Source organism: Macrobrachium nipponense, chromosome 1, assembly GCF_015104395.2.
Source record: "Macrobrachium nipponense isolate FS-2020 chromosome 1, ASM1510439v2, whole genome shotgun sequence".
Classification (NCBI taxonomy): Eukaryota; Metazoa; Arthropoda; class Malacostraca; order Decapoda; family Palaemonidae; genus Macrobrachium; species Macrobrachium nipponense.
The window spans coordinates 88,798,600-88,811,065 of NC_087200.1; the positions used below are offsets into that span (position 1 = coordinate 88,798,600).

Here is a 12,466-nt window from a genome sequence, read left to right on the forward strand (position 1 = left end):
GGGACAAGACTGGGAATATAAAAGAACATGACAATGTATAAAAGGATTGATTGTTTTTGTTTTCTGAAAAGAAAACTATTGTACCGGCTTTGTTTATAGGTCCGCACTTTTTTCTGTCGACCGCCAGATCTTAAAAACTACTGAGGCTAGCGGGATGCATATTGGTATATGAATCACCAAACATACCAAATTGAAGCCCTCTAGCCTCGGTAGTTTTAAATTCATTTAAGTTAAATTTAGCTATGAACGTACTTCTGACAACGCAACAACACAGGCTACCACGGCCGGCAGAGTTTCATGGGCCGCGGCTCATAGAGCATTGTACCGACACCACCGAAAGATAAATCTATTTTCGGTGACCTTGATTATACGCTGTACAGAAAACTCGATTGCTCCACTTCGGCGCATTTTTTTCTTGTTATTGCTGATGGCACATTACGTCTCAAAACATAACTAGAGGAAACTGCATGCCACCATAGAAAATAAAATTCCAGTCTCATTTCTTTGTATATTATTTAAATGATCATCATCTCGCAGGAGAGATTTTCTGTAAACTTCAGACCCCAACCAGGGAAGTTAGATGGCTGGAAGGTTGGGATGACTATGCAGTACTGCAGTGGATGTAGTACCATGGTGGACTCTTGCGCGGTTTTGCAACGGATTAAACTCTACTATTTAAGGTCAAGGAACCATAACTTTACCGGTTTCAATATCAGGCAAACTTAGCGTCTGCCAGTCTGTTCCCCACTTAGCATTACGAGGAGACTTCATTGTCGCAGCTGCAACACAGTTCTCCTGTTCATCAAGAGATTTAAAGCTTGTATCATCCATCTATCATCACCGTGTAATACCTACCTTAGACGTGAAAGCATAGCACGCAGAGTATTATAAGAACTACTATCAAATAGAAAACATTTTCGATTTATAATTTATTCAATGGTGTCACAACTGCAAGTCTCTGCAGTAAAACAAACTAAAAACTTAGCGCAAATATACACAACAAATTCATTCATAAGTTTATTAAACTTAACCAAAGAAATTGGACCTTGATACTTAGTTTCATGTTCCGTACAGTAAAGACAAAGGATGAAAATACTGGGAAACTCAAAACTTAAATTTTATAAAATGCCCAAGTGTAAAACTGCCACTAATATATACAACGAAAGAAGCAAACTTCATGAAAGCACTTAAAATGAAAACAAAAATTAATTATTGTTAAGCAACTATGAGAATCGTATCGCACTCGGCCCTAAGTTTGCAAAAAGAAAAAAAATAATAATAAATAAATAAAAACTACAAATAAAACCTCTGAAACTAGGGACTACATAAAAAAAGGAAAGGTTAAGCTGAGTAATTATCCCAAGTGAAAAATATTCTGTATCCCCTTGTTAATTGTGAGAGAAAGCTTGTTAATTTCAAACTTGAAAAAAAAACAGGGAGTTGTTAGCATCATTATTCATTAAAAAAATGCAAGGGTAAATATGGAAAACAGATCGGAGCTCAGGTGATAGTCGACACTTCATTTCGTATACATACATATACAAACATGCGAAAAACAACAACAGGAATGCAGATAGTAACAAACACAAGTATCTGTCCTGCTGATGTTCCAAATGAGGAATAGAACCTTCGTGTAACATCATCATCATCATCATCATAATAATAATAATAATAATAATAATAATAATAATAATAATAATAATACTAATAGTAGTAGATTTTCTGTGGATTCATACAACCATCAGCTTTACGTTAACTTCTTCACATAACTTGACAATGCACTTCGACTTTGGCTGCAGAGAGTACTTTCAAAATCCTAATCGACTTCATTCTAGACAACATTCCACAGCCTTTATCACTTCACGAAGAGAACCCAACTCAGGACACCAAAGTAATCCTTTTCAGCTTTGCTCAAGTTTTTATCCTACATTTCTCTATCTCTATACACCTATTTTTCGACTTTACATCCTTTCTTATTCAGCAAATGAATGGAACCTTTCCTACACTTTCTATATCAGTTCCATTATATATGTACTACATATAATTCAAGTCACATACAGATATTCCATTTTGCCCTCATACCCCGAGTACATCTGGATCATGATGAACACCGTTTCCTAATACACTTATTCCCTAGAGCTATTATTGACGACCTTTTACTGTTTTCCCACCCTGTCCATTAATACCCTGCCAGATACCATCTCTGGTTTCTTGAGCTCAGCCATGTTCACGTATTTTCTTCACAATACTCGATCACCTTATCGTATACGGACAATTATTCCTTTGTCTTGAAAAACGTCCTCTCAAGGGTATGGGCAAGGTCCTTTAAATATACTCCGAGTATATTTAAAAGACCTTGGGTATGGGCATGACATACTCGCCAGTCTTTAACATCTTACTATAGTAGATTCACAGCACCCGTGCATTTGATGTCTAGGCCAGTCCCTTACGACGTTCGCGATTGAATGTTGATAAGCCAATCACAGGGCTGGAAACTCTCAGTCTCTCATGAGAGTTCACATAGGCAGGATGTATGTTCCACTTCTCCTGAGGGATACTTTTGAAAGACGTATCCACATTTATATAACTGTACACATATCAATTTCATATATACATAAATATCATTACCTGATGAAGGAGCCTGCCGGGGAAGTCCTCGGTATCGTCGGGGGAGTGGGACGCCATGTCCCTCCCACGCACCGACTGAAAATACAGAAATGACCAAAATAAGTATAAGAAATTTTAAATGTTATACAAAAAATTAGTGTAAGAAATTTTAATGTTAAACATACCTAAATACCTGCAACAAGCTTTATCTTTTAACTATTTGATAATTAGTGGATAGTAAAGATAAGAGACTTTTATTATTATTATTATTATTATTATTATTATTATTATTATTATTATTATTATAATATTGCAAGAGAAAATCTTAAAAATTTGATTGGTTCAGATGGGTTAATAAATATTTAAAGAATAAAGCCGCAGTTCTTTCCACTGCAATATTAACCAATGCCTCTACAAACTCCAATCTTTTAACGCGAATGTCCACCATATACTATATTATTATTATTATTATTATTATTATTATTATTATTATTATTATTTATTATGAGGGAAAACTCTTTCTAAGTCACCATGCCCTCTAAACTTTGCAATAACGTACAGCAAAACCTCATAAACTTGGCTTGTTTTTTTTATTACATTAATAACCCCACTGCCTAACAAAGGAAGGTTGTAGGAAAACAAATCACCCCTTCTCAAAATCTCTCATCAATCACCCTTTTGGAGATATTTTCATCTCTTCCTTGGCCTAGTGACTGTTTCGAGGCCCTTCTTCCAGTTACTCCCTTTTGGAGACCTAATCCTTGAAGGAGGCGTAGACGAGCTGGTGAAGGAAATTAAGCTTAAAAAGAAAGCTGGGAAATACTTCCTATAAGTGACACTGTCCCAAGGTCGCAATCCCGCCGTGTGACTGGCTGCCCTCTTGGCCACGAGGGCCGATATCACGGTACGTAATGCCATCTGAGAGCATGAGGAATCTTAATCCAAGAGAAGGCCTAAGAGCTCAGATCCGCCTTGGTATCAGAATCCAGACACTTCCCCTTCGACACGCTTCCTTACAGTCTGACCCTTTCTCCATGTGGCTGTTTCGAACCTTAGTTTTTTTACAGTGCAAACCCCCTTAAACCAGAAATGAGGTTTTGAATCAATCACGATTCTTTTATTCTTCTGCTGCATTTATATTCATTTCTAAAGTGCGATTTGCACAGAGACCCGAATTCATTAGTGCAGTGAATAAATTTCCTGAATTCATAAGTGTTTACCAGTGCTTAGCATAGAGTTGCTTTGGCACCTTCCATGCACCCCCTCGATTCTCTTTAATTGCGCTACCTTTTTTTGTAAATAACCGAATGCGTTCTCGATGGCAGAAGGAGATGCTAGCTGCTCACCTTGTGCTTGTGCCGTGATCCTAACCACTGCATGCTCTCACACTCTATGGTGTTCTTTGAAGAGGATTTTTCCTCATTCTATTACAAATTAAGTGGTTCGACAGGAATCTTTTACCCGTCTGTTTCGAATTTCCACATTCTTCTGAGTAAATTTTTTGAATGTAAATATAAGTGATTTTACGTGACCTAAGTGTTTATCTACAACTTTCCCGCCTGAAGTAAGGCCTTCAGCTCAGATTTAACTATTTGTGTTTTTACCTGAATCAGCGCCCTATTTTTACCTGAATCAGTACCCTGAGTCAGATTTGAAGTTTCATGGTAAGCTTTCCTACACCCCTCAGTGTAAAATCTAATATTTGCTCCTTACCCAAGAATAAAGTGCACTGGTCAGGTAAAATACCTAATATACATATACATTCCACTATATATATATATATATATATAATAATATATATATATATATATAGTACTGGTAATCTTCTTAGGCACGAAGATAGTAATTCAGTTGTATTCCACATAGGAAAATGAAAAAAGGTATATCTCAGAAAATGCCCAACATTTCGTCCCTCCAATGGACCTCTCTTGGCGTTTATTAAGGAAAGAAGGCTCCAAGAAGAGGTCCATTGGAGGACGAAACTGTTGGGCATTTTCTGAGATATACCTTTTTTCATTTTCCTATGTGGATACAACTGAATATATATATAATATATGTATGTATATACATGTATATATAAAACGGTATTCAAAAGCTTAAATACCTACAGGAGCACTGCATTCTATTGGCAAAGAGAACTTTCATATCTGTAATATACGGCTTATAGTATACTTTTTTTTTTTTCACTGACAATAATAATACTATTAGTAACGATCCTTCACCAGGGGATTTTTTATCTTAAATACCACAGTCAGCAGCTTGGGAGAGAGAATTTTCTTCACAGTGCCTTCGAGTTACCCATATTTCTTTATCTGGGGCATTGGGTATTTTTTTTTTTTTTTTTTTTTTTTTTGTTACATACCTATAGACTATAAAAATATCACAACAAACAGCCAGGTTCCTCGCCATATATTAAATATTACAGTAACTCACTTCTTCCATTAGTTCTGGTTTTCCCTTTATCTAGCTCTTTATTTAATCTTGGACATACATTAAAGAAATAAATTTATGCATGAACGTCGATTATGACAAGTCTGATATCAACACAACAATATTGCTCAAAATACAAATAACCATACAGGGCATAGATTACATACAATATTACTTAAAATAAGTATGTCAGTCCTCAAATAAACGGTACTTTTTATATGCTTTCTATTTTTAGTTTCATAAAATAGCAATGACATGAAAAAATATTCAATTAAACCCTGTACACAACTGCAATATATATTTTAGAAAAATCATCCAACCAAACAAGTTCTACGTAGATATTAAAGCATGTATCGAAGAAAACGTACTTCCACACAGAAAACGATAAAAAGAATTTTCAAAGGGTAACTATGCTAAATATATAGTCTTCATTTTACATCTTTGATTCCAAATTCCATTTCGAATATCGTCAACAACATCTATAATAGACAGTTCTTGCGTTAGTACCTCATAAAAATGGTGAATCCCACAGCTGAAAGAACGTAAGGGCAAAGTTAAAAATCAAAATAAACAAGTACACAAACTGATAAAATGTACATTTCAAGTTACAAAATATAGCTTTCTACAACAAAAGCAAGTGCCATTTAATCGAGCTATGTTAAAAGAATGAGGATTCAATAACACACACAAGCAAACACACACAGACTTCCAGAGATCAGGAAAACAAACTGACTGACCTCTCTCCCTACGTCTTTACCCATAGCATCAGCGGAGTGTTTACTAGCTGTCTGGACCGTGACCTTTCCAGCAACTAAGTTCAATCGCCTGAATAATCCAGCTGATTATATGTCGATAACGTTGAATTTAACGTAATCTTATTGCTTTCAATCTCATTTATACATACATATATATACATACACACACACACACACATATATATATATATATATATATATATATATATATATATATATATATATGTAGTAGAGAGAGGAGAGAGAGAGAGAGAGAGAGAGAGAGAGAGAGAGAGAGAGAGAGAGAGAGAGTGAATCTTCCTAACTTCCTTCATCTTTAGAACTTGCATTTTCGAAAAAATAAACTTGAATATCTAAGCGACTCATTATCCACCAAATATGAAATAAATATTTCTCCAAAATGACCTAAGCAATTTCTGGAAATACAGAGAACACCTATGCAGATCATTTCCTTGTTCTTAACAATAAGACATAATAACATTAATTTCAGGAAAAAGTTCAAAGAATAGGAGAAAACAAACACACGTGCAACACATGCACAAACACAAACATAGTACATACACACATTTTTAATATATATATATATATATATATATATATATATATATATATATATATATATATATATATTACAACGATTGGTCGTTATTTAGTTGAAATAATCATTACGATTATTTCATTGTTTCTCCCACACTCGAGTGTTTATTGTCAAGGTGACGAGGTGACTTCTGTCATGGAGTGACAGCAGTAGATAGGTTTTGGATGACGATCTGAGAGGTTCTGGGAAACCTCAGCTGAGAAGGTAACATCAGCATGGGTGAATGGAATTACTGGAGCAGCTGGAAGTCTTTTTTTATTTCAATGGGAGGATGAGGACTCTTCCGTCTCTGTGTTTATGATAATTCTTGTGAATTTGTCTATTTTGGGTATTGTGTCTGGTATTTTAATTATCATGCTGCCTATTTGTGTTTTATTATCGATTATGATTTATGCTTCTGGTTTGAACACTTGTTTTTCTTTTATTGAAATCTTTCATTTTTGGTGTCATTATTTTTATTGTGGTGTCGAACAAGCTCTGGTTTAGCGCTGTGTTCACTAGTAATTCATTTATGTAGTTTATTCATTGACTTGATGGATTTATTGATTATTTTGGTATATGATCATATTCTATTTTTTCAACCAAAACCTGATCTCAATTGTACATAATGTAAATTAACTTGTATATAAATTAATATTAGGGTTATTTTTCTGTTTTGTTCAGTCCAACTCCTCGATTCGTCTCACTTTTCGTCAATCATTTTTTATTTTGAACCTGCTGATCTTGAATAACGAGGCCATTACACTGGCGACTCTGACAGGATTCAAACTTGTAATCTTCTATTATATATATATATATATATATATATATATATATATATATATATATATATATATATATATATATATATATATGTGTGTGTGTGTGTGTTTGTGTTATCTAATAATATATATATATATATATATATATATATATATATATATATATATATATATAATATAACATATCCACAGGTGAAAAATAAGAGATAGGGTGTAGGTCCTGACCGGTTTCAGCTTTATTTCCAAGCCATTGGCAAAGAACTGATACATAGTATTAGAGTTTACAAGTATATATACTACAGAGACAGTACTGACGAAGATACACACAACCGTTTGAAACTGCAGATCCACCCACAGGCAGGTGTCAAGGTAGGTGTGGCTTTTAAAAATCATTTGGCTAAAATTTACGATAAATTCTCAAGGGATACTACCGATAAGGGTACCCAATCATAGGAGACAACAAGTATTGAATCTAGCTTTATAAAAGAAAGTTACAACAATACTATGAACATCAGTCAAGGAATGTATAAACTTGATCCGTTAATATTAAAAGAAATTTGTAAACGGTTTAAATTTTAAGGAAGTCAGTAGAGGTGTACGGAAATAGGATTATTATATTTGTAAAGACAGTAAGGGGGCAGTAATGGTAATGAGATGTCCAACCCCGCCTCCCTGACACCTGTCAGGTGTGGACTTGTTGTCTCCTACGGTGGGTACCCTTATCGGTAGTATCCCTTGAGAATTTACAGTAAATTTTAGCCAAATGATTTTTGAAAGCCACTCCTACTTTGACACCTGCCGGTGGATGGATCTGCAGTCTCAAACGGTTGTGTGTATGTTCGTCAGTACTGTCTCTGTAGTATATATACTTGTGAACTCTAATACTATGTATCAGTCCTTTGTCAATGGCTTGGAAATAAAGCCGAAACACACACACACACACACACATATATATATATATATATATATATATATATATATAGTATATATATATATATAATATATATATATATATATATATGTGTGTGTGTGTGTGTGTGTGTGTGTGTGTGTGTGTGTGTGTATACAACACAGATCAGACGCGACATGGGAACGGCTTATTCAACTTCACACAACGAAAAAGATTAAGGGCAATGTTGTTATGAAACGTGCGATTAAAGCAAAATGCGAATCCCACCGTATTCCAGCCCTTAATCTTCTTCACCATATATATATATATATATATATATATATATATATATATATATATATATATATATATATATATATATATACATAAATATATATATATATATATATATATATATATATCTGTTGTGTGTGTGTATGTATGTATGTATGTATGTATGTATCTATGTATATGTGTGAAAGCATATATGTATGAATTTAGAAAAATCCTATCAAAGACAAAAAAAATCTCAAATCACCGGAACGCAATTCAGTACGACCATCAAGAAAGCAAAGACATCAAAGAGAAGGCAATGATCGTCTCTTGAACGGATAAGGGGAAGCTCAACATACTCCAGCGGCAAAGACATAAGCTTCACTTTCATTTGCTATTCCGAACCTCTTACTGCCCAAACTATAAAGTTCTCTATTGCTTCTTAAAAGGTTTGGATGATTTCACTTGATGCAGTTCCTGGAGAGAGAGAGAGAGAGAGAGAGAGAGAGAGAGAGAGAGAGAGAGAGAGAGAGAGAGAGTTTCTTCCCTTGCGTTCCTCACGATAAAAAAAAAAAATATTACAAAAGAAAGGAGTATGCGGCAGAATAAAGATTTCAGAACAAAAATGATAATTAAAATAATTCATAAATAGATTTGCATGAGTACGACTATCTATAAGATCCCCTTTATTAATTCTGTAAACCTTTGATGTGATACCTGGAGACTGCAAGACGCACACATTTACACATTTACACAATATAAATGCGCACATGTATTTTCATAAACCGATAAATTAAGGAAACACTGAACAAATCTATTATCTACAAACACAAATTGACATTTGTCACGGTAATAAGCATTATGGACAACTAACTTGTTTTTCCCCCGCCCAGTATGTTTATAAGATATATCACTTAGGACGATTAAAGCTAGTTACAATTGTTGTATCTCCTGACACACCAATTTCTCTCTCTCCTGCTCTCTCGTCCGTCTCTCTCTCTCTCCTCTCTCTCTCTCTCTCTCTCTCTCTCTCTCTCAGTACAGTGTATTCTGAAGAATACCATCCATTATTCAAGAATAAGCATTCTACTTTCATTCGTCTGAAAAAAATATACACAAACATGTACCAATGAGTGTACAGCTACTTTCAGATATATTTCAAACTATATTCGTGCATACATATAAAGAGCTATATTTATTCATTGCATACAATGCTCTACGTATATATGAAAACTGTACTACACACACAGACACACACACACACACACACACATATATATAGTATAATATATATATATATATATTATATATATATATATATTATATATATATATATATATATATATATATGAATGAATTTGTAGCCTCAATAATTTAGCAAGAAATTTACGCGGCTCTTTTATACAGCAACTGCAGACTAAATTTAACCTAAATATAAATCACTCGGTTAAAGTTGTTTTTTTCGCAGAACATCTCTCCATCGACCGCTGATATACGGACAGACCTTCGAAGAGATAAGTAAATATCGTTGCAAACCGTCCCTGTAATAAACTTAACGGAAGGTCGAATACTGTTGCTGACAGATCGTATCCAGCTCTCTTTGACGGCAGAGGAAATGTTGCAGTTGCTATGGAATCCCAACTTTATAGCGTTGCAATCGTTGTCACATTCAGAATCTCACAACTCTCACAAATTTCTGGATATTTTGCAGTCCTCTGCTTATGTTTTGTTCTCTGATTGTCCTCGCTCAATACATACTAACCACATAAAAATACAGACATGCGTACGGACACAACACAACACACACCCCCAAACCAAACATACACCAAGACACACACACACAACACACCACACCACACGCAACAACAACAACACACACAAACAACAACAACAACAACAACAACAACAGAGTAAAACAAAAAGGATGAAATCGATACTGACCCACCACTACAAAAATAAAAATTCTAGATTGAAAACACTAGCATACAGAACTATGTAAATAATTCTCCAACTACGATGGTATGACTGACATAGATACCTAAATCATTAGTTCACGGTTCTTTGTCATCCTTCAATAAAATGCTCCAGAGGAAAACAAGATATCATAAAAGTGAAAAACCTCGTGCGATAAAAGTTTATGAAAAGTATAAACAAAAAATGAAAGCATAACTGAAGCCCATGCACAGATGTAAAATGACATTTTGGAGTGTATTATGATGTTGACGGTAGTCGCTCTAGGCAATAAAATTATATATGTTTATAAATAACTGTTAAAGGAGCACTTTTTCGTTGCTATTCCGACACTTAGTAAAAAGTGCACAATTATTTAGATATTCAGACGCAAGAGAGTCTTTTATTTTACTGACATTTAGACAATACATTCAAATTTTTCCCCATTTCTAAAGCAGCGTGGGTTCAGACAAGAGGGCATGCACATCAGGTGTCGCTATAAAGCACGTGTGGCATGTTTAAAAACAACTGTTTAACAAATAACAGAAGCTTTCGAACCTTGCACTAAGTTCATCTTCAGTCAAGTGAACATTGTGACTTGACAAATTCGTAGAGATAAACTTCTGAGCAGGACAAGTGTTAGTGGCAGTACAATTCCACAACGTTGTGGAATTGTACTACCAATGACACTTATCCTGCTCAGAAGTTTAACTCGACGAATTTGTAAAGTCACAATGTTCACCTGACTGAAGATGAACCTAGCGCAAGGTTCGAAAGCTATTAATATTTATATTAACGACCATCAACCCTCACATGCTATATTATTGTGGACCTACAACCATTATCATCATTTTCGACACGGATAACTGTGTATCAACTATTTTATGAAATCGATCTAAAACCTGTAGATATTTCATGCACTACAGAGGCGAAAACTATATAAACAATATATTTAAAAGAATTTAGGTTAATCTGAAAAAGCTCAAATCATCAACCTTCGACAAATTTGTCTTACAAAATATCCTTGACAATATATTGTTCTGAAATTGCTATCGAATCTAAAAACCCTGGATAGTTCAGTTTCTTTAAAAAGAAAAAAAAAATCCATGCATTCAAACCACGGAGGTTTACAACTCGACTCACGCAGGTGAATAACGAAAAGTTCACTCAACTTCCAAAATACCGTGCTCGAAATATAATGACACCCTAAATACGTCAACTTAGCTGGAAATATAATCCCATACAGACGCTGAGCCTTCACTCCAAATATAGTGACCAATATAAACTGGAAAAACTTCGCTGCAATATAATGTCTCGTGAAAAAATGCTAAGAACCTCGCTAGAACTAGAAAGTCTCTTCAATAATCGCAGAGCCCACTCCAGCAATAAGTATCCGAAATCCCATTCGATTACATCTCATATAAGCCCCACTTCAATATATAGGTCAGGGCAAAGCTCTTGAACACACAAAACATAAATAAAATCGATATGAGCGATTTTTTAATGTGAAAATTGCGAATGGTGATTTTCAGCATAAATAAAAATGAATCGACAGTAAAACACCCCCCAAAAATGTAACTAAATCTTGAACGAAATAAATCATCTATGGACGCTGAAAATAAAATGACGTTATTTATAGAAACCTTGAACGCATTGAATTTGTTTTAGTCCTTAATAGTGACTCATAATTTATTAGAGGATTAATAACCCACTCAGGACCTTCCCTTAGATTTTCAGCGCATTTCTAACACTTTTTATTTAGTATCAATTCACGCCAAACTCCTAATTCGTTATCGTTACGAAAATTACTCAACTCAGCAAAAATGAACGTCATAATTAAAAGAAATTCTTATCCATTCATTGTTAGTGTAACACACACACACACACACACAGACATATGACCCAATACAAATAATAACAACAATGCCATCGCAAGAATCTTGTAATGTAGATTTACTAAACCACTGACTAAATTATTGACAAGATAAGGAAGATGACACAAAAAAAATTCAATATTAATCAAAGGCTTTCAAAATCTATACAACGCTTCATTTCTGCTGCGCATGGATATCATAATATATATTATGTCCAATCAATCAAAACAATTATAAAAAAGTTTAAACTGTTTGAGACTTCAGTACATCACTGGCGCCATAAACGATTACAGCTAACATCAGGTATAACGAATAACAACAGAAATAAA

The 12,466-nt window shown here is 34.3% G+C and overlaps 1 protein-coding gene across 2 annotated transcripts in view; it reads right to left on the reverse strand.

Moving 5' to 3' along the window:
* LOC135219441 (leucine-rich repeat serine/threonine-protein kinase 1-like) overlaps positions 1 to 12,466 on the reverse strand; it is a 940,187-nt gene that overhangs the window by 776,927 nt on the left and 150,794 nt on the right. Inside the window, exon 2 of one of the 2 annotated variants that reach the window (XM_064256225.1) lies at positions 2,629 to 2,703. The exons of the other annotated variant lie outside the window; for it this stretch is intronic. Within the exon in view, the coding sequence (XP_064112295.1) occupies positions 2,629 to 2,685 (57 nt within the window). The 5' untranslated portion in view covers positions 2,686 to 2,703. The remainder of the gene's footprint in view (positions 1 to 2,628; positions 2,704 to 12,466) is intronic. 2 annotated transcript variants of the gene reach the window in all.